This window comes from Falco punctatus (assembly GCF_963210335.1).
Source record: "Falco punctatus genome assembly, chromosome: Z".
Classification (NCBI taxonomy): domain Eukaryota; kingdom Metazoa; phylum Chordata; class Aves; order Falconiformes; family Falconidae; genus Falco; species Falco punctatus.
In genome coordinates this window covers 25,127,589-25,154,016 of record NC_137586.1, presented here as the reverse complement: position 1 = coordinate 25,154,016, position 26,428 = coordinate 25,127,589, and the positions used below count along the sequence as shown (strand labels likewise).

The window sequence follows — 26,428 nt, the reverse complement described above, 5'->3', positions numbered from 1 at the left end:
CTCCCTCGACCTGCTGGCCATGCTCCTCCTGATCCCCCCAGGATCCCACTGGCCGCCTTGGCCACCAGGGCACACTGCTGGCTCATGGGCACCTTGCTGTGCTCCAGCACTCCCAGGCCCTTCTCCGCAGAGCTGCCTTCCAGCAGGTCAGCCCCAGCCTGTGCAGGTGCGTGGGGTTGTTCCTCCCCAGGTGCAGGACCCTACGCTTGCCTCTGCTGAGCTTCATCAGGTTCCTCTCTGCCCAATTCTCTGGCCTGTCCAGGTCTCACTGGTATTTGTAATACCCAGGTAGGATACTCACTGAAAAATGTAGTATCTGTTTGCAGAGTTGAAGGTTTCGAGGCTTTGAAGTCCAGTCAAAATGTTGCCCTAGATAAGTTCAATGCAAAAAAGTTTACAGTTTTCCTAACTCTTTCCTCCCTATAAAGATTAACCTATTTTTGTAGATATGCTTGTGAGAAATAGGACTGCAGTTCTCTTAATCTCCCCTTGACGTATGGAATTAAACTCTGTAACTCGAAAGTTATAAAGTAGGTATGTTTATTACGCGCAGATGCTCGGGGGATCGCTCCTCCACAAGCGCGCATGCCCGAAGTGACGAACCATCTCACATTTATGCAATAAAACAAATGAATATTCAATTAACGCCTATACATATTCGTTACCTAAACCCGCTTAACTCTTGCTTCCTATGTTAATTAGCTTATCAGTCCTTTGCCTGGAATGTGGTGGTCTTGCAGGCTTGTAGGTGATTCACATCCTTGTGACCATCGATCTTCTCCAGCAAGAAGACTTAGCACTCCCTCCCTCTAGATAGCATTGGAATGTCTCTCATCCTTTTCTCATTCTTTTTATAAATAGCCCCTTTGTCAGAGGAAGCAGGGTAGGTGTCTCCTCAAAGCTGTGTGGCTATGTGACCAGACACCGCACCCATGACCAGTCACCATACCCACATTCCTTGAGCAGACATATACAATCACAATCGATGTCCATTGTCCCCATTTCACACTATTTCTCCATATCAACATTATAGGGCTAGCAGACAATCACATGTACATTGAAGCTTCAGGTGAGAAGGGTGTTATTTGTCCCAAGGGTGTTCATCTGTACAGGATAGCATGATACAGTAATTTGAAGTACCTTTGTGCTGTATGTAAATCTGTAGCCAGCAAGCAGTTTTACAGTTACTACCTCAAAGCACAAGTCAAAGTAACAAGACAGCAAACCAGAGAAAGGAATCTTGTTGTTTATTACAAACTTTTTTTTTGAAATAAAGAGGTAAGTTAATTACGTCTCCAGTCCAGAAAAACACTATTTTCATATGTAAAATACGTATTTCTTACAAAGTAGCCATCCAGTAACTATTACAGCGGTTTTTTTCAGTGGTTGGGACTTGGGCCATTTTCACTCATTTTCATCCACAGCAATCAAAAAATCAATTTTTTTGGTAATCCTGGAAAGTGTAAATCACATTGTTACTGAAGTAAAGGGGTCCAGCCCCGTCCTCAGGGTTTTACTATTTGTTTGATACTGTTCCTGAGATACATCTACTCCAAGATGCTTAATGTTTGCTGCAGCAAAAGTAATTCGATAGATTCTTTATACTGTGTCAAGTCAGCAAAAAGCTTAGTGTGGTACCTTTTATACTCTTGTCTTGCAAACCTATGGCTCCATAGAAATGCAGATTAATAGGACTAGGAATTAGTGTTCTGGGGAAGCAGTGCTGCTTTTGATAAGTTTGCCAGAGTGGAGAAGATGGACAATGATGTTATCATAACATCAGTGTCTCCACATACCTCACTGATCAGAAATAAGTGGCAGCAATAGCTAGAAACTGTGCATGCTTAATACTTTCCACAGGCAGTCATCCATCAGTGATAGTTTTCCCCATAACAATAAAGAGGCTGTTTTTTGAGAAGTACAGCTGCTGCACATCTAAGTTTGGGGAACACTCCCCACAGGCTACAAGGTTTTGTTCTTATGGAAAAGCAGCACTTAAGTGGATGGCATAAATTTTTTCTTCTGACAGCTAGACCCCAGTGCCAACATTTTGTACGAGAGTACGCATCACTAATCACTCCGTCTATTCTACTAAGTTCCAGAGTGCTACCTCAACAGGGCTAAGGGAAGGAGAATGTAGTGTGCTGGATGCAAGCATAGGTCAGCCTAAGAATTTCAGGAGATGCAACTTATTTTGAAATTACTTTTGCACATTTCTACCTTCAATAGCAATAAAAATATGCTGTGCTTCAAATTTCATTTAAACAAAGACTGTAGGATTGTTCTTCCAAACCAATATTCAGATTTTAATTTTAGATGGTATAATGCTACATAAGGATGTCAAATGAAATCTGAACCACTGAACTACATTCTCCCTGAGCATGTAGTTCTTGTTTCAAAACAGGTGAAAAGATTCAGAAGTTACCTTGAACTATTCCTTCTTTTTTTTTTCTTTTTAAATTTGAAAGTTTGCTTTGCTTTTCCTTTACAGCTTCTGCAGGACAGTTGGGTCTTGGCAGCTGATTTCCTGGAGTGGGTCCTGGTCGGTTACTGAAATACTTCTGTTTCAATGCCTTAATGATAATGGCAAAAAAAAATAACCAAGTAATTATTGTAAAGTGTCAGGACACATATAAAGAGGATATAATGCAATAAGCACTTGCAATTGGAACTCCAAAACTACTTGGACACTTTTATACCAGAAGATGGCCTTCAGGCCAATCAAGATTTTGTGTTCTCAATGAGTATCTGCAGCACTTTGATTTGTCAGGAAAGAGATAATTGTGTACTGTTATTTTTTAACTAGCACTCAAGCAGTCTAACAAAACCCTAGACCACAATGTAGGACATTTTGTACAAAACAGCAATTTTCTAGCTCTGAAGAGCTTTGAACAGAAAGATGAGACAAGAGGATACAAAAAAAAAAAAAGTAGGAATAAAACCACATAGTAAGAATGTATCCAAAGCCTTGCTTGATCAGATCCAAACCTTGGACACCAGCTGTTTTGCTAGCTTTTAAGACAGTTCTTTCCCCCAAAATTCGTTAACTGTGCTGTTTCTACACTACAAACTGTGAGAAAGCCACAGTTTGAATTAGAGCAGAAGTCGAAAACAGATGAGCAGGGTTAATTTCATGCAGTGGAATGACATGGCCTGTTTTAATTTTTAGGAATTCCACAGCGTCCATAAACTGTAGTTGAGGAAAAGCTGTCTCTTAGGTAAACCATTACTCTTGCTAATGTCAGTTACATGGTATTCAATGCTAGCTATAAATCAAGCCAATATAGTAAGTGCAAGCTGTTTTCTGCCTTAAACAGTGGCATTGTCAACAAAAACATTAAGACTAGAAAAATCGTATATATTCAAAATTCAAGTCACCACCCTACAATATGACTTCTAAAATGACTTCATACTTCCGAGCTAGTACAGAAGTGTCAGAAGTACAGCAGAACTAGTTATTTGGAATCTTATATTGAAAATTCCTGAATATGGTGACCAAAAAAATCCTGAATGCGCTCTGAAAAGATCCTCTAGTAAAAAGACACACATGCACTAACTCCCTGGATTGGAATCTGCCTTGTCCAAGAAGCAATGAGGGAATCTTGGCCTTAAGGGGACAGCTCTGTTTCATGCTTTGCTCACAGTGTAAGGTGATAGAAAGTTTTGAAACTGTCAGCTGCTATGTCTTCCTCACAGCAGAAATCATTATTCTGAACTAGAATATTTTACAAGATTCTCATTCAAAATCCTTCATTTCTCCCCATCAAGTAGTTCTAAAACTGAGATCAGTTTCACCCAAATATAATAGAAAAGGATATTCAGATCAGAATGCTGGTTTAAATCACCACAGAATTTCTTTCAAACCCAGGGAATAAGATATGCAATGTTAAGACTTCAGCTTCAAGCTTTAGGTGATTGCATTTGGGATGTCAATGTAACGGCTGTCTGATGGCCATAACTCATACACCTTTTCATTTTCTACATTTGCTCTACATTGGGAATGAAGATGATCAGTCAGCATTATTCACGCCTTTTAGAGAGTTCTCTCTATAAAACACTGGAAATACGTTGCTAGCATTTCTGTTATATGACGTTTCATTTCAAACCTGGATTACTGGCTTCAAAGCACATTTATCTGCTATTAACAGTAGGTTAATGAACATTTGGACATAATGCAAGTGTACTATACCTGAGTAGCTGTAACTCTAGTGCAAGGATTAAATGTGAATAAGCCTTGCAGAAGACTTAGCAAATCATCACCAGCTGCACTGAAGATATGTTGAAGTGGCATTCCCGGAAAAGACTTAAATGTGACATAATCTGGAAGACTTGTCATCCCCTATCAAGACGAAAAATGGAATGCAGGTTTTTCAAGTTAGAAAAAGTTCCACTTTTCACAGAAAGGGAATTTCATATGGCTTTTAGCAGATATAAATTATCTTTCGAAACACCTTGCTAATACTTGGTCACCAAAGTAAAAGTAGTGTAGGAATAGTAGGTCATAAATATTTGGGGTTTTTTAGTAAATGTTGTCTCACACTTGCCCTTTCCAAGTGATCTGTCTTTCCCTAGCTTTAGTGGTGACCAGTCCAAAAGGGAAAAGTGGTAGCAGAGTGGGTACAGACAGATGAAGTATAACTTTTTTTTGTGAACTGACATGGTGGAAGAGACAAGATTCACAAAACAGCCAGTCTGCATTTTCTCCAAGTTAATAACACACAGTCTCAACTTCCTCAAAGCTAGCTGATCATCATGAGCATTTTGAGATACTGTTGAAATGCACAACTGAAACTTTTCTGGGGAGTAGGAGGAGGGAAGGAAATATATGCCAATCAGTTAAAAACAACACATGAATCGCATATTTTTTTCTCCTGAAGGTATGAAATCAATCCCATTGTATTCAAATCCTGTGACAAAAACGATCTTGTAACAGACAACTATCTAAACAGATTATTTTAATTATTTTAAACCTCAAGTCATCACACTTCAGTAAGATTATCCAAGCAAAATAAAATACTAACAATGAAGTGAAAATGTGCTCAATTACATTGAAAGTAAAGACTTCAATTCTTGAAATGCATAGATTTGCATATTAATTTGGGAATGCAAATCTGACATGCTAGAAAACTCTTTTCTCCAAGTGTATCTTACCTCTTCCTCGCCAAAGAAAGCACAAATGTCACTGCAAAAATTTCCATGCATTTCACTTAGAATCCCAGAGCAACAACAGGATTGTGTGGGGCTAGTAGCGTCTCATACAGTTCTTCTTGGTACAGCTATCGTTCCACTTGGTGATTGTGTACCATCGCATTCAAGTACCATCGCCACAAAGGAAAAGTGGCATGGAGAGGGATCAGAGGTGCGATGCAGTAACTGGTTAACAAGCCCAGCAAGTGCTTCCACAACTCCACTACAGAAGGGGACAGTCTGATCAGGGAGTTCTGGACACCATGTGCCCATCAGCTGGTCCAAAGGAGCCAAGCCCTGCTTCCTATCACCCTGCTCATTGTGCACCCTGACATAAAGTTTAGCCCAGCATTAGCGAATTAACCATGAAGAGGCAGTTACTCTGCCTGTTCCCCTTTGCTCACTGTCTCAGAAATAGTGAGCACTATTTGACCGCAGCCAAAGCATGAGCTGTCTCCCTACAAAAAGCCCAGCAGGATACTCTGCCTACTTTGGAGACTGTCACCACTGCTGTGCTAAAAGCATGAAGGGTCATGTTAAGAAATTAAGAGTGCCTCGTGGTCCCCCCAGTGGCAGCACCTGCCCGAGAAAAATTGGACTGGCAGCTGGAAGCTACAGCAAAGGGAGTTTCTGCAAAGAACATACATAAAGCTTTATATATTGACCAAGACTACTGGGAAGGAAATAAGTGGTTCAGTTTGGATTCAAACAATGGCATATCAAATATCAAATTCCTGAAGCCCCACCAGACCTTCAAATTGCATCAATTATTGAAACTGAGTAGGATGCTAATGGAGGCACTGCAAGTATCTCTACATGACCCTTCACAAACATACATGTAGCCAAATTAAGCGAGTGCTATCACAGATCTGTTACTGTGGATTAGCCCGACTTGCAAATATGAGGAGAGTGGTGGGGATGCCATCCAAATTTCAGAATCAGAAGCCTAGATCCTCACTTTGGAGTCTGGAATCTGGCTACAGTTTCCACCAGAAAACACAGATTCCATCTTCTGGGCATCAACAGCTTATGCTCAAAGAGAGGTACTCTGAGATGACTGAGGACGCTTACAATTCCCTGGCCAATCTCACAGATTCAGAACTGAGCATAGCTAGGTCGGTTATCGGTCATGCTTTATATGTAGGCCCTGTGGCAGATGAAGACCTATCATATCCCAGTGAGACACAGTGGTGTCTACTACTCGAAAAGGGTCCACTCTCAGGACATCCAATGCCAATAGGTGCTTGCCTTACAGGTACAGCAGCCAGCCCCCACCATGGTCCCTGCTACTAAGTTTCTACTGTGCCTGTTCTGCTATCTTCCCAACTCTTTTACATGGACTTGCATTCTTCACTCATTTACCTCAAGATAAATGTACAAGATAAATGAAGTACACCTTCATTCATTTACCTCAACATAATCACCAGTCATACCCTTACTCATGGTCTCTTAACCTTAGCTGAAATTTCTTCCACTCCTTATTTCCCCTGCCAGCAGTATACCAATGACATTATCCTGGGCAGACCTACAGATCCACCTGTTGCAGAAGATAATACACTCTTAGTTTCAGCCCTGAAAAACCACTGGGATCTTTCTATTCCTCCCTGTAAATGGCAGGGCCCTGCCCAGAATGTACCAATCTCCTCCTGTGCCAGTACCAAAAATATTCCTGAAGTAGTCTTGCAATGTATTTTACCTTTACCTACTACCTCCTCCAAACATGACCTCCAGAGATTTTAGCCACTTTATAAATTACAGCATGCCCATGTCCCTGGTTTTAGTCATCTAGTCCATTCTCTGTATTCCTTGCTGCAAAAACATTTCACTTGGGACTGTAACACAAATCATCAACAGGCCTTAACCCTTCTCCTAAAAAGTATTCAAAAGTATCAATATTTAGGATCCAGCACCATTACTGGCAGATTTGAACTCAGGATCCAGTAGAGTGGAAACGATCCCTGGTGGGTACTGCTCCAGGAAAGAGGTTCTAAGGACGATACCCCAAAACATTTTGGTAGCAAGGGGTAGCAAGGTGCACAAGCCTCATACTGTGAGCAGCAGCATGCTTTACTTCTACCTCTTCTGACATTGACAAACCCCCTGGGGATCATCCCCTTACACTTAGGTTTTGACATCCTATGCTTCACGACATCCTTCACAACATTCCTTTCCCTGAAGGATGAACTCAATCCAGTGCCACTCAACACAGGGTTCTTGGTATCCCTTGTCATCACTGATGGGAACCCAAACTTCACGCCCCAACCATTGCATTCTCACCCACCTCGCCCTTCCCATTCCTTTAGCTACCAACAATCACTCAGATTTGCCCATTACTCGAGTCCCTCCTTTCACCATCCCACAGGAGGCTGCCTGGTTTACTGATGGCTCAGCCATCCTTTGCCGCAATGACTGGTTTGGGTACAACACCCCTATCTATACCACTGACAGCCAAATCATTATGGCCAACTGCCATGGTACTACTCAAATGGGTAGAACTCCTGGCCCTTTGTTTAGCCATTCAGTCCTTTGCCCATGCTGTCTGACCCCTGGGCTGTTCTTCTAGGCACACTCAGTGGCCTTCCCTCTTAGACAGCATGCTCCTTCCACATTCTTACTGCAGAAATTAGAGGCCACTTTCTTTAGGAAGATATTGGCACACATTGGCTGTGGGCCATGTTGATCCCATTCTGCTCACTCCACCACGCCTGAGGCTAGATGGAATGACTGAGCACATGCTACTGCTGCAGAGAGGTCGAAGTGAGAGTGGACACTGACACCCATGATAAGCTGATAGCAGCCCAGTAGTAGCAGATGAGACTGAAGAAATCTTAGTCCAAACCTGCAACCTGGAATGTAGAACCACCATTGTGGCACACTGGTTGCATGAGTACTGGAGCTAATCCACTGTTAAAGCTTTAGCCCAGATTGCAGCACACTCTGAAATAAGTCTTCAAATGTAGTGAACTGGATGTATTCAAACTGACAGATGGGAAGACCTGGCTTAGGGAACCTGGATACTTTAACACTGGTAGGGGGAAACCCCACAGATCCCCAGTATGGAATCCTCCTTTGAGACCATCTTATACCTCCATAACCCAAGAGCAGAATGTCACAGTTAGCTGTGGGATCATAAGCAATTCAAATGGGAGATACCTCTGTATCAGTTAAGGGACCAGCGCATCAGCGGACCAACAATCATTATGCTGGATACCTATGTTAACCCTTTTGTAGCATGGCTTTTATATTTTCTCACTCTGTGAACTCCATACACCTTTGGCTAATGCCCTGATAGCTCTCTCAAATGTAATATCACTACCACATCTCCAAGTCCCTCTCCTACTTCACTTCCCAAACCCACCATATCATCCACACCTTTATCAGTATGAACTTTCCCTAACTGAATGGTTTTTGCAACATGGAGACTTGCACCAACTATTGAAACTGGGAAAGAAGCAAGCACAACAAACTTTAATAGCTGTGGTACCAGGTTTAAAAAAGCAAACCAACAAACAAGACAAAACTAAGGAAATCAAACACAGTTGGCAGGAATCCCTTTTAGGATAGCCTCCCACCGTTAGGTGGACATGGAATATTCTACTTCTTTACCTAGTTTTTATTATTTTGAGTGGCTTCTTACTGGTTCTAGTTGTCATATTAAAGACTTTTACTTGGCTTTTGTCTCACACTGTTCTGATGGTTTCTTGGCACACCACCTTATTGAATGTCTTTTCTCAATTTAACCCTTCATCACTCCATGACCAGACTACTCTCCACACCTGACGCTCCCAGGTGAGGTGGGTAGTGTCAACATCACTCTCGGGCTCATGCTGCCATGGCAAGACAACTGCTCTTTCCCCCACACAGTCAGAAGGGGAAATGTGGGACTAATATTGCCTTATACCGTGTCTCCTCCATATGGTGACCACTTGTCTTCTATGGCTATAGCTCCACTCGATAATTTTGCACTACTTAAGGTAGCATTCCAGCACCATTCACAAAGGGAACTGGCACAGAGGGAGAGCAGAGGTGGGATGTGGTAACTGGTTAGCAAGTCCAGACAGTGTTTCCACAACTCAACTAGAAAACGGAACTCAGGACTCCCTCTTGCCTGTCAGCTGGTCCAGGTCACTCATCAGAAGTCATGCCCTGCTTCCTGTCAGCCTGCCTGCTAACCATGGTTGGTTAGGTAGGTCATTGTGCACCCTGACACTAAGTCTGGCCTGGATTTACTCTCACCTCAGAGACAAGTGTACTACCAGTTTATATTTGTTACAGTACTGTTACTCTGAGATAAACCGTTTATCCCTAAAGCTGTTGGGTCTGGTGTTTCTTGCTGTACCCCAAACTAGGCCAACTGAAGTCCCTATGAAGTGTTCCTACTTCTGAAAGTGATTAAAGCCTTTCAGGTTAAAACAGACTAATTAATCAAGCATCTCAAAAACATTAAGTGACAACAATAATTTACAACAATGGACATGGGAAACTGGATACACACAGAAAAGAAACCAAGAAGTTTCATTACTGTTGCTTAATGCTAACAACACTGCCATGTTGACCGGATTTGTCAAAAGAAACTATAGACCTCAGTTGCTTATCCTCCACTTCGTGAGATCAGGCAGCTGCCTTCTGAAAAATCTACTCAACCATTCTGGTATACCCTTTAATTTAATTTCAAAAGCTAAAATAGAGAGTATCAAGTAAAACTAATGTCAGCCTATTAAAGAAAAGAACTCACAGGCCACTGTTCTTCTGTTGGAGTGCCTAGTGTTTCAAATATCCTTGTCAGCTGGTCAAGATCAGAGTCTCCAGGCAAAAAAGGAACCTGGAAGAAGGCAACAACATTTCCTTGAATTAATTTCTGAACATCAAGTCTAGAGAGGAGCTTTGAGCTATCCCTCGTAATTGCAAGGTAAAATATCTTTGTATATCAGCTGCTCACAAGAGGTACACTGAATATTTGAGGCTTTCTGGTGGTGTTCAAATAGATTCTGAAGGCTTCTTGCAACCCAGGCTTGATATCACTAAATTGACAGCAGAGAGGTAAACATAGGATTAAACCACCACCACATTAATAATTAAACTTAGGAAAGATTTTTACGTCTTAGTCGCCGGTTTGAAGTCAGCTGGTCCCAGTGATCTTTCCATCCTTTGCTCCCTGAAATTAGGTTTTTATAATGTGAATTGTAACTGAATTATACAAGCAGCAGTTATATTGATGGCACGGGATCACAGCACGAGGGAGAGTAGTGACCCACTAGGATAGAAACTGCTTAATCAATGTCACATCTCATTTAAACTAAGCATAAGACAGAAGAGGGGTATTTGCCCAGTTCAACTTGTAGCTCGCAATCAGGCACACAATGCAAGAAAAAATTGAATTTGTGACCAAGGTAAAATTGTTTAACTATGTAGGACATAATGATCATCCCTACTAGGTGGTGTACTAAAACTTGGTGTCATGAAAGCCCCTTGAACATAAACTGCTTTTGTAAAGTTCCCAGAAATTGCATTGTCCCTCAACCCAGTACAAGCAGGAAGAAAAAGGACAGACACATTTAAAACTATCACAGTGATAAAACAATTGTAACACATTTTCTGCTTTGTGAGAAACCTAAGTATCATCAGAATTCAACAATTTCTTATTTGCTTTTGGACTTCCTTTGAGTTTATCCAACTTTAGCCAGTCTAATGCATATTTATGTACACATGACTAGTGCTGCTTAAACAGTCACTGTACATTTCAATTTCTAAATTGTCAATCAAACTGTACCAGAACACCTATTTGCATGATAAACCAAGGCAAAAGATTTCTTTCAAGGTGTTTTCACAGACCAATTCCCCAACCTAGCTCATGACAGAGCAACACAAACATTTAAAGTACAGTGCAAAAACCAAGAGGAAGCCACTTACTCATGGAAGACAAAATTTACTGCAGGCTACTTCATGCTTTCAGCTATTCCTGAGCCCGTGCCCCTGCCCCCCACTCCCCACCTCACACTTTCATGTCCTCTCCAAAAAGCTGCATAATAAATGGTCCACTTCAGGAAAACATACATAAGGACATTACATCTGAGTACCTGTTAACCTTCAGCTTCATTCCAATATTGTCAACTAATCACAGCTTCGAGAAACATCAGCCCTCTGCTCATTACAAATAAACTCACAATTAAGGCACTGTTGATAATTATTTACAGTTATTGAGGAACAATGTAAAAGGAACAGAGTATACAAGTATCTAGGATGTCACACTTGTAGAAGGGTAGCAAATTAAGTCTAATGGAAGGTTGTGCGAAAGGGTAACACTCAAAACTAGAAGAGGTATATACGCAACCTACCCCAAGGCAAGACTGTGACAGTTTGTTGCAATTTTTTTACCCAGCTGATTACCAATGATTGTGACGCTTATGAAACCTCTGCCTGTTCCAAACCTTCACTTTCCTTACAGTTAGCAAGCTTTTGGAAGCTTTTTCCACCCTCATCTTCTTCCTTTCCTAAATAGCTTAATTGCCTTCACCTGCTGCTGTTAACAGCAGAGAGGAAGTCTGCAGACAAAGCTGTAAAGCACTGAAAAGCAAATACAAAATGCTTATATTTGAAGACTTACCCTGAGGAGCAATTCAGCTAAAATACAACCAACAGCCCACATATCAACACCAACACCATACATTTTGGCACCAAACAACAGTTCCGGGGCTCTGTACCACCTGAAAATAAAACACATTTTGGGAAAATCACCTGGGTTTTCTCATGTCAAATGTTATACATTATAGCAATGCAAGAACTACAAGGAGGACACTGCTCTTGCCTGTGTATTTTTCAGACACTGAAGAGCTGTATTCTACCCTTCATTTCATTTAAGAAAGATTGATAAAAATTATGCATTCCTCACCATAGGTTCATATATAACCACAAATTAACTGCAGTTTCAACTGAGCTGATTAACAGAACTGAAGACGTGCAAAGGAAAAAAATATTTAACTGGCAGGTTTGCATGTTACAAACCAAAATTTTCTTTAAACTTTATGTTGCAGAAATTAAAGACAGACAGAATTCCTTCCAGCTTCCAAAAATCTCCATACCAAAAGACCTAAGTATAGAAACTAGTCTTATGCAAAATGGACCTTGACAGCAGTTGTTTAAAACAGCTACTTCCACTGCCTAAAAACTAGCAAGTTTAACGCAGTGATCTGACAACTGCTGCATTTCAAACTACTGTAGCATTTCTGCCTTTTGAGTAAAGGTGTTAAAACAAAGCAGCTTTGCCTGAATAGTTTTACCATTACAGCAGATAAAAGGAAATACCTTGTGTATCTTGTAGTCCTGCTTTTTAAAGCTAATTTTAAAAATCATGCCATAAATAATATTTATTAATCAATTGTTCCAGGGTTTTGTCTCATAATAGGTAATCTGGTTAGCTACAAGAAAAAAGATTCTACGTCTCATGATTAACAGAAGGTAACAGTTGTCTTGTTCTGAAAGCCAGGCAGATACATATTATTTCCATGCGTTTCAAAAGAGTGTCATACCCCAGAACAACAGCTATGGATGCATATTCTAACAGTTCTTGTGGAGACTTTGCCAAACAATGCTTTCTCATGTTTCCTTTATGAGGTTCTTGCCATTACAGGTCTATCAAATGAGCTAGATGTCAAACTTTGAACATGTTGATTTGACATTACATGTTTCAAAAGACACTGCAAAACAGCTACACAATCACAATGTAAGGAACAAAACAGAGTATCTTACCTTGTTACTACCTGATGTGTATAAACTCTGTTCGGACTTCCAAAAGATTTTGCCAAGCCAAAGTCAGCAAGTTTTAAAATGCCGTTTTCATCTAACAACAAATTGTTTGGTTTAAGATCCTGTCAGTTCAGAAAGTAAAGAATTAGTTTTGCCAGTGCTGATAAAAACAGACATATAATGAACCTCCTGGCAGGCGTGTCATACAGTATTCTAAAATGCAGGCTTTTGATTCTAACTTAAGCCTACATTGTGAGGAAAATCCTAAAAAACACCCAAACCAAGAAAGCTCCCTACAAACCTACCCACCACCACCCCAAACGATAAAACCAAGGAAATAAAGTATATCATCATATGTGAAAATGGGTGAAACACACCCATTTGAGTATTATAATATTTAAGCTGCTGAGTTTAAAACAAACCTATCTCCTTACAGGTTTTTAGCTTTGCTGCAGGAACAGCAGTGCTGATTTAACTGAGTAAGCTACCATATGAACTAAGACCTTGCAAAAGTTTCAGATGACTGCAGAAATAATGGAAGTGATACAGTTTAATACAGTATCAGTGTGTTGACCTCTGGCCAGCAAAGAAGCACCGACACAGACATTTGCTCACTCCATTCTCATCCCATCCTCCTACCCTCAGGAGGACAGGAGGGAGAAAAGCAGCAACAAAAGCAGGAATATGTAATAAATATATAGGCATTTATATAAAGGCAGTTTAACAGGTGAAGGAAAGAGGGAAAAACCCAAACAAACAAGCAACGCAATGGAAATCATTCACTGCCTTCCACGCAGACCAATACCCAGACAAGTCCCTAGAGCCACCCTGGAAGCCCAAATTTCCCCCCCTCCCCAGCTTTTACTGCTGAGCATGGTGTCACATGGCTCGCAATATCGCTCTGGCCAGCTTGGGTCGGCTGTCCCAGCTGTTTCCCCTCCCCACTTCTTGCCCACCCCAGCCCACTCACCAGGGCAGGTGCAGAGTGGAGTGCAAAAAGAGAAAGCCTTGATGGTGCGCAAGCACTGTTCAGCAATGGCCAACACACTGGTGTGTTGTCAGAACTGGTTTAGGCACCAATTCAAAACACAGCACCATACGGGCTGTTGTGAAGAAAGTTAAATCCATCCCAGCCAGAGGCAGTTCACAGTACTAATCCAAGTCACATGTAACCTGAGACACTTTTATATAAACATCTAAATGATAACCACATCAGTAATTCTTAACATTTCTGGTACTGTTACTGTCTCTCCAAAACAGCTAGCATGAGTGCTTACGGACTAAGAATGTCTGAACTTCAAAACTATCTTCCCTAGACTTTAAACTCAAACTCTATCGAATATGACTTTTGTTATAGCATAAAGGCTGTCAATTTAGTACATGCTTACCCTGTGCAGAATCCAATGCTGATGTAAATATTCTAACCCTTGAAGTGTCATCAGCATATACGCCTTGATGTGAGATTGTGTCAACACAATGCTAGTATCCTTTATAATAACCTGTAAAATGTTAGATTGATAGATTTCCATTATTTCAGCTGAAAACTTATTTAATTCTTTAAGACAAAGTTCAAATTGGCAGTCACACATTCTCTACTGTTCTCACCCTTTTCCCAGAAAAACAGGTCTATTCTGGAGATCAGAGACTGAAATGAGTAGTCCAGATAGCCTACGTGAACTTTGCATAACTAGCAAATGAGAAAATGGGTGGGAAACAAGAGTTTATTATTTTATCTCAGTTCCAGGCTGACACTCAAACACATGACAAAGACTACTACATAAAAATGATAAATATGTCTGTAAACTTGAAATTACATTCCCACTTACTGATTCTTTCTCTGAGCAACCTAAGCATCTAACCTTTGTAAAAGCAATGGTTTCCTTTTCTATTTCTGAAGAGCAGGAGGTACGGCCACTTTGCTATATGTTAACAAATCTACTTAAAGTTTTCTACATTCTTTGACTCTTAACATTAAGATTATATGTAAACACCTTGTTTGAAAGTATTTTCTATACTACTCCCCAAAATTTGCTTCATATGACTGTTCAGTTCAGTAATACCCTTTCCTAAAATTTGTTTGAGACCTAAAAAATAGCTGTCCTAAGGCTACCTAAAATTTAATGTGTGTAGCACACATCCAACAGGCTGCAGTCCCACGTGGTGGCTTGAGTGATACAATACAGATAAATGCTCTGCATACCACAGCCTTATGTAGTACAAGAGTATTTAATTCCTCTCCATACATCATATCTTCTTCAGCTCTAAATGTTGCACAGTTACTGGTTAAACAGAATGAATCCTCTAAAGTCTACCCATGACTTCAACTTCCATTAACAAAAAAATGATCTAACCTTTTCAATCTTGTGTTTATCTAGGTTTCAGCAAGCCTGTCAACATTTTAATACTTTAAATGCTAGCCCCAGTTCTTAACAGTGTTTGTATAATGAGCTAGCTTAACAACCCAATTAATTTCAGTCCAGAGTAGGTATAACATGTGCTTACACAGATCTGACATGAAATGCCGTCTAGGACAGTCTTCCAAACTCAAGTACCTTGCATCAAAATTTCTCAAAGAATTCCGCAAACGTAAGTCAGATCAACTGACTTACGGTCTTGGAGAATGAAACATCTGTAAGATGGTCATATGCAAGTACCTAGCACTGTTACATTTAAAAGAATGGTTCAGGTGCATGTGATTTCAGTACCAGCTTATCACTTGGTATACTTTAGTATTGCACTTGAACTTGTTTGACAATACCATGCTTAGCAACTGCACTCTGAGATGCTAATCTGTGACTGAGGTTCTACACTGGAGTTCCAGAAAACTAACATACTAAACATAATCTGTTACTTGAAGACCATGCTGACAAATATTTAAAAGTAAAAGCATTATCAGTGGAGAACTCATAAAAATTGTCAAATTATTCAAACTACTTTTAGGACATTATCTTAATCAACTCACATAATGTAAGTCACCTTTTTAACATAGGCAAATAAAAGCCTTGTAAAATAAGATGTTCAAAAAAACACTTGAAGACACTGAAATAAAACCTTACCTCTAGATCTGTTTCCATAAAATCAAAGACCAAACTAATATTGGACTTGTGTCCAAACGCATCTAGGAGCTGTAAATCAAAACACATTATGTTGAAGCATACCGTCATACTTCCAGTTTTCTAAAATTCTGCAACCATTGTAGTCTGCATGTGGATTTTTAGCTTGCTGAACTTGTTTGAAGTTTTTCAACTTGCAATACAAAAATTCTTACTCATTTTAGCTTTTTAACTTAGTCTCTAAAAAACCCCACCTCATTAAGTAGGTAAGAACATTTTGCACAACTGCCCTTCCTTCCTGGAGGTAGAAAAGAAAAAAAAGAATTAACCTTATCTGTGGTAGCTAACATGATAATCCAATGTAATAAAAACACTTTGTCCTCTCCCCAGACTTTGCTGTTCTATAAAACTGCTACCCTTTCTTGATGCTCAGACCAAATTTTGGCCATGGATCTCTGTGTATGTCCTTCCTGTAAGCATGCAGACTTCAGAAATTCTAAGTGTTAGGCTTATTAACCTCCTTGTAAATATACTCTTAGGCATGCATTCATCTTTGTAGCAAGTTTTGTACGATAAATAAAACTCTTTGGGAAATATTCAAACAGCTGTGTAATGACAGAATCAGCTTTTAATCTGAGATAACACAAGCGTGATAATAATTAAACATAACAGATCATCTAGCCTGGTATTCTACCTTCAAGATCAGGAAGGTATGCTCTCCACAGTGTTGCTCATTCCTTACAGTCTCAGTATGACGACCATGTGAATTACCCAGTTGCAAGACAGTCATTTGCATAGTTCGTAACAGCAGTGACTGTGCTCATGTTCTGCAGAAACCATGGTAACAGGAGATACTATGCAGGTGAGCCTACAGGCTGGGCCAGTTTTTCTCATTCTTGCCTCTTACACTTCCAACATCCACAACAGTTTTATGAGGACTGTTAAGAGGAGTTGTCTGTTGCCTTTAGTACCTGATTCTGGACTTGCGGATCATAGATTTGTCTAATTCCTTTTTGAACTGCTGTTGCTGTCTGCTTCTACAATGCCTGTGACAACACATTCAAAAAAATTCTCTACACACTGTGTCAAGTAGTACAATTTCCATGCCCCCCGAAGTAAACATGTTTTAAACGCGTCTCTTATTTCCAGTACTTTGGAGTTTTGCAAGTATCTGTTCTGCATGCACTTTACCTACTACCTCAGCTCTGTAGACCTCCCCATTCCCAGCCTTTTTCGTAACAAAGATGCTCCATCCCTTTGCCATTTTAATTGTCTTTCTCTGTACATTCTCTAACAGCTAAAGCAACCACTTTGAAAGTAAGTTCATAATCTGGAAGAGACCCATATTTCCACTCTGAAAAAGTTAAATACCTGGAAAACCCGTATTTGGTCCAATATTTATGGCAGACCTTCAAATTATCACTATTCACTAATTTAAAATATCTCTAGCTCCACCTGGGTATCTGTAGCTCTAAGTCCGCCTAAATACAACTGAAAAGATACAGGTTTTTAATCCTTCTAACAGAGGTTTTAGGTATCAGTACTAAACACTAGTAAGCCACCTGAATCTCACTTTCCATTGCTTACAAAAGCCTGCTTCTGGCTGTCACCAGTTCCATGTGAAGGATTCAGCGCTGCACTCATTTGGAAGTCCATCAGAGATGTAAAATCAGGTAATCTAAATTTCTATGATTAATATCCACATAGCTCCAGGATAAAATGCAAGATAATTACAAAAGAAATTATCGTGTCTATTGAAATTGGTGTTTTGTTGAAACAGTTGTTTTACTGCCCATTTTGCGCTACAAAAAATAGCTCAGAAAAAAAAAAGCATCTCCATGAATCAACTGATTTTAAATTTCAGTCTGAACCTGTATCAAAAGTATTTGAGGACTGATTCTAGAAGTATCATTCCTTTTACTTACACCAATAATATTTGGATGGCTTAGCTCCTGTAACAATTTTATCTCCCTGAGGGCTGTTCTGTTGATTCCTACATTGGGGGGTGGGGGTGGGGAAAAGAGAGACAGAACAAAATTTTAAACTTTGGATTTAGCTCCAAAGAAACCTATCATCCTGTTACTCACTGATGATTTACAACTAAAAACTACTTTCTGACTACTCAACAATTTACAAAATGGCAAGTACATTGCAACAGGTAAGTGGATTGCTGCAGAACAGAAGTGGACATAGACTTTCTTGCACAGCAAATAAATTCTACACCACATTAATCTGATTTAGATTATGAGACAAAACGAACCCCTGCTGGCAAAAAAAGGAAAGCTCTAGCAGAAGCCTAGGAAAAAACCCAACACTTTCAGGGTATTGTAAGCTTTGGTTTTATAAGTTACATCTTGCACACATCAGTTCTTCCATGTGTCTCACCTCCAGAGGGAAGCACAGTTACAAACCTCATGAATATATCTCTTTTTTGGTTTTAACGTAGCATCAGTCAATAAGGCAAGACACGTATTTTTCTACGTTCATGCTGTGGCATAAAAGGTACAGTGGCCAAAACCTGCTCATCCTTGCTTGAATCCTTAATAGCCGGATTTCATTAAGGAAAAACCAAGGGGTAACGGGCAGTAATGGTGCACTTTGGCAGTCACACCAACTGTACCCTGTACCACACCAAACAATGATTCCTGTAGGGTAACAATTCATCCTTCAAAAATGCTGATATGTATTGCTTGCATGAAAACTGACTGGCAAGCAAACACTCCTGTGTTACTTTGTACAGGAAGATTCAGCTGTGCATGAGCTGGAAAAAGTGTTCTCCCAAAACCTGGGATCCAATTCAACATGTAAGACTCTAGCAAAGTTTTAAGCAAAGCTACATGGATTACCTTACACCTCTGCTTTGCCTACTTTAATTTCCTTATTTTGGAATCAAGATGACAATGGCTGCTTTTGGGTGGGCGAAGCCTTAGATCGAAAAAAAAAAAAAGTATGCCAGGTTACCAGATAACACAGGGAAACCAGATATGACCATTACTTTTAGTAGCATCTTTGAACTATAGCTAGACATTGTATAGGCCAAAGTAATGATTGTCCTTAAAGAACATTAGTCACTGAAAGCCAGGTGGATCACAACTCAGCTGTGAGACTCTGGGATGACTGTTTCAAAATGTCTTCCCTTAGAATGGAATTGAAGTGTTGAGAGAAAAGATTGGTAACCTCATGCAGGACCTCTAAACGATGGCAACCTACACACATACAAAAATTCTAGCTGTAAGAGAAGACCAGGGTTATTGCAATATCCATGCTGAAAGGAACGTGACTAGTCAGAGCACATGATCAAAAGACAAGGAAGACCTTGTTTTTATCAACTTTTGTCTCTGAGTAAGTAACAAAAATAGAACAAAGGAAATATCTAAAGACAGAGATAAATACTTTCACCTGCCTTAAATATTTAAGGCACAGAGATACACCAATACAAAAACTTATTCTAAACTCCATGCTGTGAAGATGATTGTGTTATATTCACATTTGTACCGCACCGAAATTAAGACGCTAAGTGGTTATATACTCATATTTAGACACATACCAGGCATCCAGACAGCTCTGCTGCTTTTTTCTGTCCCTGCGGTTTGGGAAGTATTTCTCCCCTAAGCCCTACATTGAGAGTTTAACTCATTTTCCTCAGCCAAATTATGGTGTGGGAAATTAACGATCCCATTTACAAAAACAAAACAAATGAAGCACAATTCTGCAGCATGAATTTGTTTTAAAACTCACCATCTTTAGCTTCTGATCTGTGTCCCAGTTTAATCTGAAAAGAAATGTTTCATATTATATAAGGTTAAGCCATCTGCCCCAACAGTATGGGATATATTCTTTACTATTACTCTTCTAAGACAGAATGAGTTTCAGTACCGTGAAACACTTCACTAGTTAGGGCTGTAGGTTTCTTTGTTGGTTTTTTTTTCCCCCTTAAAAAATTGTCTCTACAGCATTAGTTTTTATAAAAGCTTAAAGTAAGTCTGTTTGGTGCTGAAAACAGACATAATGCAAACTGGCAGTATAAATTGCTTTGTAGCCACTGTTACGCCACTAACAAGCTTCTCAGGGAGAAACAAGGGCAACGTTATTAACAGTTGTCTTACAACAATTCTAGTAAAATTAACATACTCTGTAAACATGGGCTCGCTGAAACTCCTTCGGTCTCAATCATCTATTGCCCTGGAATTTTCAGGTCCAGAATTGCACCATTGATATTTCCAGGTGATAAAAATTAATATTCTGATAAAATATTTTGGTGCCCAAGCCGCTTTTTCTTCCATTTTACCAGTAAGAGGAAAGGGTGCAGCCAGAAACAGACACATAATGCACATCAACTTCTGGCTTCATGGGTGGTGCCATTGTGAGGGGTTTGGCTTCTGTGACAATGGAACATTCTTTGACTGCAGTCTGTTAGGGAGGGACAGGATCAAGGGAATCTTTGGCAACAGGCTGGCCAGCCTGGTGAGGCAGGCTGTAAACTGAACGACTCGGGGGCAGGGGTCCAAAGCAGCAATGCTCATAGCATTGCATCCAACAAGGGAATAAGCCAGGCCAACCACAGCAGTGATGTATGTTCCTTAACTGCCTCCACAGATGAGTATCAGAAGGCCAGCAGCCTCAAGGGTGTGTGTGGCTATGGTGGACCCACTTGCACGCCTGCTGTGAAACCCGTGTGCTCCATTACCTCTCAAATGCCTGCACACCAATTCCCGCAACATGGGGAATAAATGGGAAGAATCTGTACGTGGTTGCAGGGCCACGATCTCACGGCAATTACAGTGACATGGTGGCATAGCTCCCACGAGTGGAATGCTGTCATGAATGGCTATGTACTTTATCAGAAAGACAGGCCAGCAAGGAGAGGTGGTTGAGTTGCTCTTTATGTGAGGAAGCAACTGGAATGTATTGAGCTCTCCCTAGGGGTGGATGCAGAAAGAGTCAAGCGCTTATGCATAACGATTAAGGGGCAGGCCAATGCGGGTGGCACTGTTGTGGATGTCTGCTACAGGCCACCTGATCAGGAAGAGGAAGTTGATGAGGCCCTCTACAGAAAATTGAGGGTAGACTCATGATCACAGGCCCTGGTTCTCATGGGGGACTTTACCCACCCCGATATCTGCTCGGAAGACAACACAGCTAGGCACGCATAGTTCAGGAAGTTCCTGCAGTACACTGATGGTAACTGTTTGACACAAGTGGTGGAGGAACAAACGATGCAAGGCGTGCTCCTAGACCTTGTACACACAAAGAAAGGAGGACTGGTTGGGGATGCGAAGGTTGAGGGTGGCCTTGGATGCAGTGACGACGAGATGGTGGTGTTCAGGGTCCTGCATGGAGGATGCAGGACAAGAAGTAGGATTGCAACCTTGGACTTCAGGAGAGCTAACTTCGGCCTCTTCAAGGACCTACTCGGAGGAATCCCATGGATTAGAGTCCTAGAAGGTAGGGGGGGTCCAAGACAGCCGATTAATATTCAAGCATTGCTTCCTCCAAGCTCGACTGGTGCACCCCTATGAGTAAGAAATCAAGCAAAGTGGGCAGAAGACCTGCCTAGATGAGCAAGGAGCTTCTGGCAAAACTCAAACAGAAGAAGGAAGTTTACAGAATGTGGAGAAAGGGACAGGCCAGTGGGGAGGAACTAGGAATGCTGTCGGAACATGCAGGGAGGCAATGAGGAAGGCTAAGGTCCATTTGGAATTAAATTGGGGTGGGGGTGGGGTGGGGGAGTGGCACAGAGCAAGGACAACAAGAAGGGCTTCTTCAAGCACATCAGCAGGAAAAGGACAACTAGGGAAACGTGTGCCCGCTGCTGAATGAGGTGGGTTCCCTGGTGACAAAGGACAGACAGAAGGCGGTTACTGCCTGTTGTCTTTGCTTCAGGCTTCACTGCCAAGGCCGGCCCTCAGGAATCCCAGACCCTGGAGGCAGGAGAAAGAAAGACTTCCCCTTGGTTAAAGGACCATGTCAGAGATCACTTAAGCAAACCTGACACCCACAGATCCATGGGCCCCCATGGGATGCACCCCTGAGCACTGAGGGAGCTGGCAGATGTTAATGCCAAGCTACTCTCCATCATCTTTGAAAGGTCACGGAGGACAGGAGAGGTGCCTGAGGGCTGGGGAAAGCCAGTGTCGCTCCTGTCTTCAAGAAGGGCGAGATGGAGGACCCAGGAAACTACAGGTCAGTCAGCCTCAACCCCATCCCTGGAAAGGTGATGGGAACAGCTCACACTGGAGGCCATCTCAAAGCACGTGTAGGAAAATAAGGTCATCAGGAACAGTCAGTGTGGGCTCACCAAAAGGAACCTGTGCCTGTCCAACCTAATAGCCTTCTATGATGGAATGACTGGGCTGGGTAGGCAAGGGCAGTGGGTGTTGTCTACCTTGACCTCAGCACAGCTGCATGGGTAAGCTTAGGAAGCGTGGGTTAGATGAGCAGGCAGTGAGATGGACTGAGAAGCCTGAATGGCAGAGCACAGGGGCTTGAGATCAGAGTCTAGCCGGAGGCCTGTAGCCAGCAGTGTTCCCCCTGGGTCAGTACTGGGACCAGTCCTGGTCAACTTACTCATAAATGAGCTGGATGAAGGGACAGTGTCCCCTCAGCAAGTTGCTGATGATACAGAGCTGGGAGCAGGGGCTGATACCCCAGCAGGCTGCACTGCCGTTCAGTGAGACCTGGACAGGCCAGAGAATTGGGCAGAGAGGAACCTGATGAAGTTCAGCAGAGGCAAGTGTAGGGTCCTGCACCTGGGGAGGGACAACCCCACGCACCTGCACAGGCTGGGGCTGACCTGCTGGAAGGCAGCTCTGCAGAGAAGAACCTGGGAGTGCTGGAGCACAGCAAGGTGCCCATGAGCCAGCAGTGTGCCCTGGTGGCCAAGGCGGCCAGTGGGATCCTGGGGGGATCAGGAGGAGCGTGGCTAGCAGGTCCAGGGAGGTGATCCTCCCCCTCTGCTCTGCCCTGGTGAGGCCGGTGGTGGGCTTCCCAGTTCAAGAGAGACAGGGAACTACTGGAGAGGGTCCAGGGAGGGCTACAGAGATGGTGAGGGGGCTGGAGCATCTCCCTTCTGAGGAAAGGCTGGGGGAGTTGGGCCTGTTTAGCCTGGAGAAAATTGGATCTTTCCAAATATCTTAAGGGTGAGTGTCAAGAGGCTGGGGCCAGGCTCTTTTCAGCAGAGCCCAGCAACAGGACAAGGGGCAACGGGCACAAACTGCAACAGAGGAAGTTCTATCTTAATATAAGGAAGAACTTCTTTACTGTGAGGGTGACCGAGCACTGGAACAGGCTGCCCAGAGAGGTTGCAGAGTAACCTTCAGACTCTGGGACATTCAAAACCTGCCTGGGTGTGATTTTGTGCAACCTGCTCTAGGAGAACCAATTTTAGCAGCTGGTTGGACTAGATGATCACCAGAGGCCCCATCCAACCCTAACCATTCTGTGAAAAACAAGAATGCTTTCACAACAGCTGCTGCTAGTAGCAACCATACAGGAAAGGAAATAAAATGCTAAAAGGGATTAGTGTATCAAACAAATTTACTTACTATAGATATGGCTCAGCTTGCCTAGTAAAGTAGGCTCTTTACCCCACCAAAACACTGTAATGTGCATTCTTCATCCCTCACAAGGCACAGCTAATCACCTATTTTTATCACAAAAAGTTCCTGCAATCTTTCCAGATAGTGTGAAGGGGAACACTTTATGACAACACAGACATTGTCAGCATTTGTATTCAGGTAAGTTGCACATCTAAGGTCATTTTTGTCAAATTTTGCCAAAAAACTACCATCAGTTCTAAAGAACTTTATCAGGATTAACATTCCTGGACTGAAGGAAATGGGACACAGCAGGAGGTAACGTAAAAAAAAGCTACCATCAATGAATAATAAAGTGTTAAGTTTAGAAATATGTGGGTTTTTTTTTTTAAATAAATCTAAGAAATAGTCAAAATTTCAACTTAAAGACCAGGTAACCCTTCTGAAATTGAGAAATGTAGTAATAGTGAAGCTAGTCTCTCACTTTGGAGAGTTGGGAGCATTAAAGACAGGTTAACCAGATCATTTAAACAAAACACTGTAGAAAAAGATACATATTGTCCCACTACCCCATTAGCGTGGTAAAAAAAATCATTAGGGAGGTCAAGAGCAACCAGACATTTGATCACAGAATGGAAAATCCGCGACACTTACCTTTTTAATAGCCACAATTTGGTTGTTGTTCTTGTCCCTTGCTTTAAAAACGGTAGCAAACTAAGGAGAAAGAGGCTCGAGTGACTGGAGGGGTAGGCCGGCCGCATGGGCTGTGCCTGCGCAGCCTCCCGGCGGCACCGACGCTGCGGCGGCAGCGGTGGCCCCGCGCCCAGCCCCTCAGGCCCAGGCGCCTGCCCTCCGGCGGGGGCAACCCGCCCCCGCAGCCGCCCCCCGTCTCGCCCTGCGACCGCGGTACCCTCCCGCCTCGCAGCGGGGCACCGCTGCCGCCTGCGGAAGCCGAGGCCAGGCCCGACGGCAGGCAGCCCCAGGGTCGCGGGCGCCCGCCACAGCCCCTCCAGGCACGTGAGGGGCCTCACCACGGCCGCCCGCCGGCCCGCCGCAGAGGGGGACCCGCACACGCACCTTCCCGCCCCGCCGCTCACGCCCCAGCGGCCGCTCACCTGCCCCTCCCCCAGGAAAGCCAGTTTCTCGTAGCGCTTCGCGCGTGCCCGCGCGTCCATCGCCGCCGGGGGGGCCGGGGGGCGGCTGGGGGGCTGCCGGCGGACCAGCGGCTGAGTCGGCGATGCGGCTCCAACACCCCCGGCACCAGGCCCCGCGCTACTTCCGGCGCTACCGGCGCGCCGGCCCGCCCCACCCTTTTCAACCGCCGCCACGAACCGCTAATCGCGGCCCGCCCCCCGCCCCCACCCCCACCCCCACCCCCACCCCCACCCCCTGCCCTCCTGCCCCCGCGCCCCCTGCCCCCGCCCCCTACCCCCTGCCCCCTCCCCCTGCCCTCCTGCCCCCGCCCGCTGGCCCGCCCCTGCCCTCCTGCCCCCACCCCTGCCCTCCTGCCCCCGCCCCTTGTCCTCCTGCCCCCCGCCGCCCCCTGCCCTCCCGCCCCCGCCCCCTGCCCTCCCGCCCCCTGCCTCGCCCCCTGCCCTCCTGCCCCCACCCCCAGCCCTCCTGCCCCCACCCCCTGCCCTCCTGCCCCCACCCCCTGCCCCTGGCCCTCCTGCCCCCTGCCCACTTGCCCCCGCCCCCTGCCCTCCTGCCCCCACCCCTTGCCCTCCTGCCCCCACCCCCTGCCCCCGCCCCCTGCCCTCCTGCCCCCAGCGCGGCTGAGCGCCACAGCCGGTATGCTGCGGGGGCATCGCCACTGAAATCATCCCGGAGGAGCCCGTTTTTATTTTGCTCTCCCGTCAGATCCAGTGTCTGGGGGGAAAACGGCCACAGCTGCCTGACGGAACCAGCACGGCTGCTAAAGCCACACCACAAAGTCTCGACGGTCCCTGAGAGTGCTTCAGTGTCCCTTTCCTGCATGCAAAATCACTCCTAATAAGATAACCTAATCTTTTAAAGCAGAAAAATAAAATGACTCAATGGTCGTTTGCAAGCAGCTAATTAGAAAAATATTTTAATGGCGTGGACATCAAATACATTCAGTTGCTAGTTAGCCATCAACAGAAAATACTTAAATCACAAATCAATACATAGTGTGTTGTGTCAACCTTCTCACCTTTCATACAGGTTTTTATTGAAGCTATTAGTTAGTATACAATAACTTTTAATATTAAGGAAATGCCTTTATTGTGAATACAATACTTCATTCTTCCAACAGTGGCCAACAAACTATCTTCCATACTTATTCTGGACCTCCACGCTGCAAAAGAAAAGCGGACAGTTAAGTATATTAGCATGGGAAATGCAGATAAAATCTTCTTTTGCAGTAGTATAGACTAACTGACAGAGTTCTAGTTTTGATTTATACATTTTGTTTTTATGTAAGAACATGCACAGAGTGTCAAATATCAGCATCTACCAGTAACAGCTCCATTTTTTTCAGGGGAGAATACAATAAGATCAACACACGCAACCAACAATTACAGCTGCTTCCACTTCTCCCACTCTACAGAGAAACCCAACTCTTTACTCAATTTAGAGAGGTCTGACAAACACGGTAGTAGTGAAGATAACTTTTAGAATTATTTCCACTGCCTAAATTACAAAGTGCACAGTTAAAAACAAGGCCAAGGTGAGCCACTGCAATCTTTATGAGAATTCAATTCATTATTTTCCCAACCAAAGTATTTTACAACTTATCTCACTGTCAGAAAATCTGTGCTAGAGGTCAAGAAGTGTATTACTATGGGAAAGAACCCAATTTATTTCTAATTATAATACCCTACCCACATACGTGCAGGAAAACTGATTTCCTCTACTAACATGATTACACTGTAGGTGTCGTTATCATTT

The 26,428-nt window shown here is 43.0% G+C and overlaps 1 protein-coding gene across 6 annotated transcripts in view; it reads right to left on the bottom strand.

Annotated features, from left to right (window-relative positions):
• Positions 1 to 1,225: 1,225 nt before the first annotated feature.
• CDK7 (cyclin dependent kinase 7) overlaps positions 1,226 to 26,428 on the bottom strand; it is a 29,829-nt gene continuing 4,626 nt past the window's right edge. Inside the window, exons 1-12 of one of the 6 annotated variants that reach the window (XM_080370886.1) lie at positions 24,634 to 24,842; positions 24,173 to 24,232; positions 19,722 to 19,755; positions 16,238 to 16,281; positions 15,987 to 16,055; positions 14,319 to 14,429; positions 12,934 to 13,052; positions 11,792 to 11,891; positions 9,923 to 10,009; positions 4,190 to 4,339; positions 2,426 to 2,573; positions 1,226 to 1,453 (exon numbers count right to left, since the gene is read on the bottom strand). In XM_080370886.1, the coding sequence (XP_080227012.1) occupies positions 1,428 to 1,453; positions 2,426 to 2,573; positions 4,190 to 4,339; positions 9,923 to 10,009; positions 11,792 to 11,891; positions 12,934 to 13,052; positions 14,319 to 14,429; positions 15,987 to 16,055; positions 16,238 to 16,281; positions 19,722 to 19,755; positions 24,173 to 24,232; positions 24,634 to 24,693 (1,008 nt within the window). In that variant the 5' untranslated portion in view covers positions 24,694 to 24,842 and the 3' untranslated portion in view covers positions 1,226 to 1,427. Of the gene's footprint in view, positions 1,454 to 2,425; positions 2,574 to 4,189; positions 4,340 to 9,922; positions 10,010 to 11,791; positions 11,892 to 12,933; positions 13,053 to 14,318; positions 14,430 to 15,986; positions 16,056 to 16,237; positions 16,282 to 17,908; positions 17,977 to 19,721; positions 19,756 to 24,172; positions 24,233 to 24,633; positions 24,875 to 26,428 lie in introns of those variants that run through there. The other 5 variants (XM_080370885.1, XM_080370890.1, XM_080370887.1 and 2 more) reach the window with 5 other exon arrangements.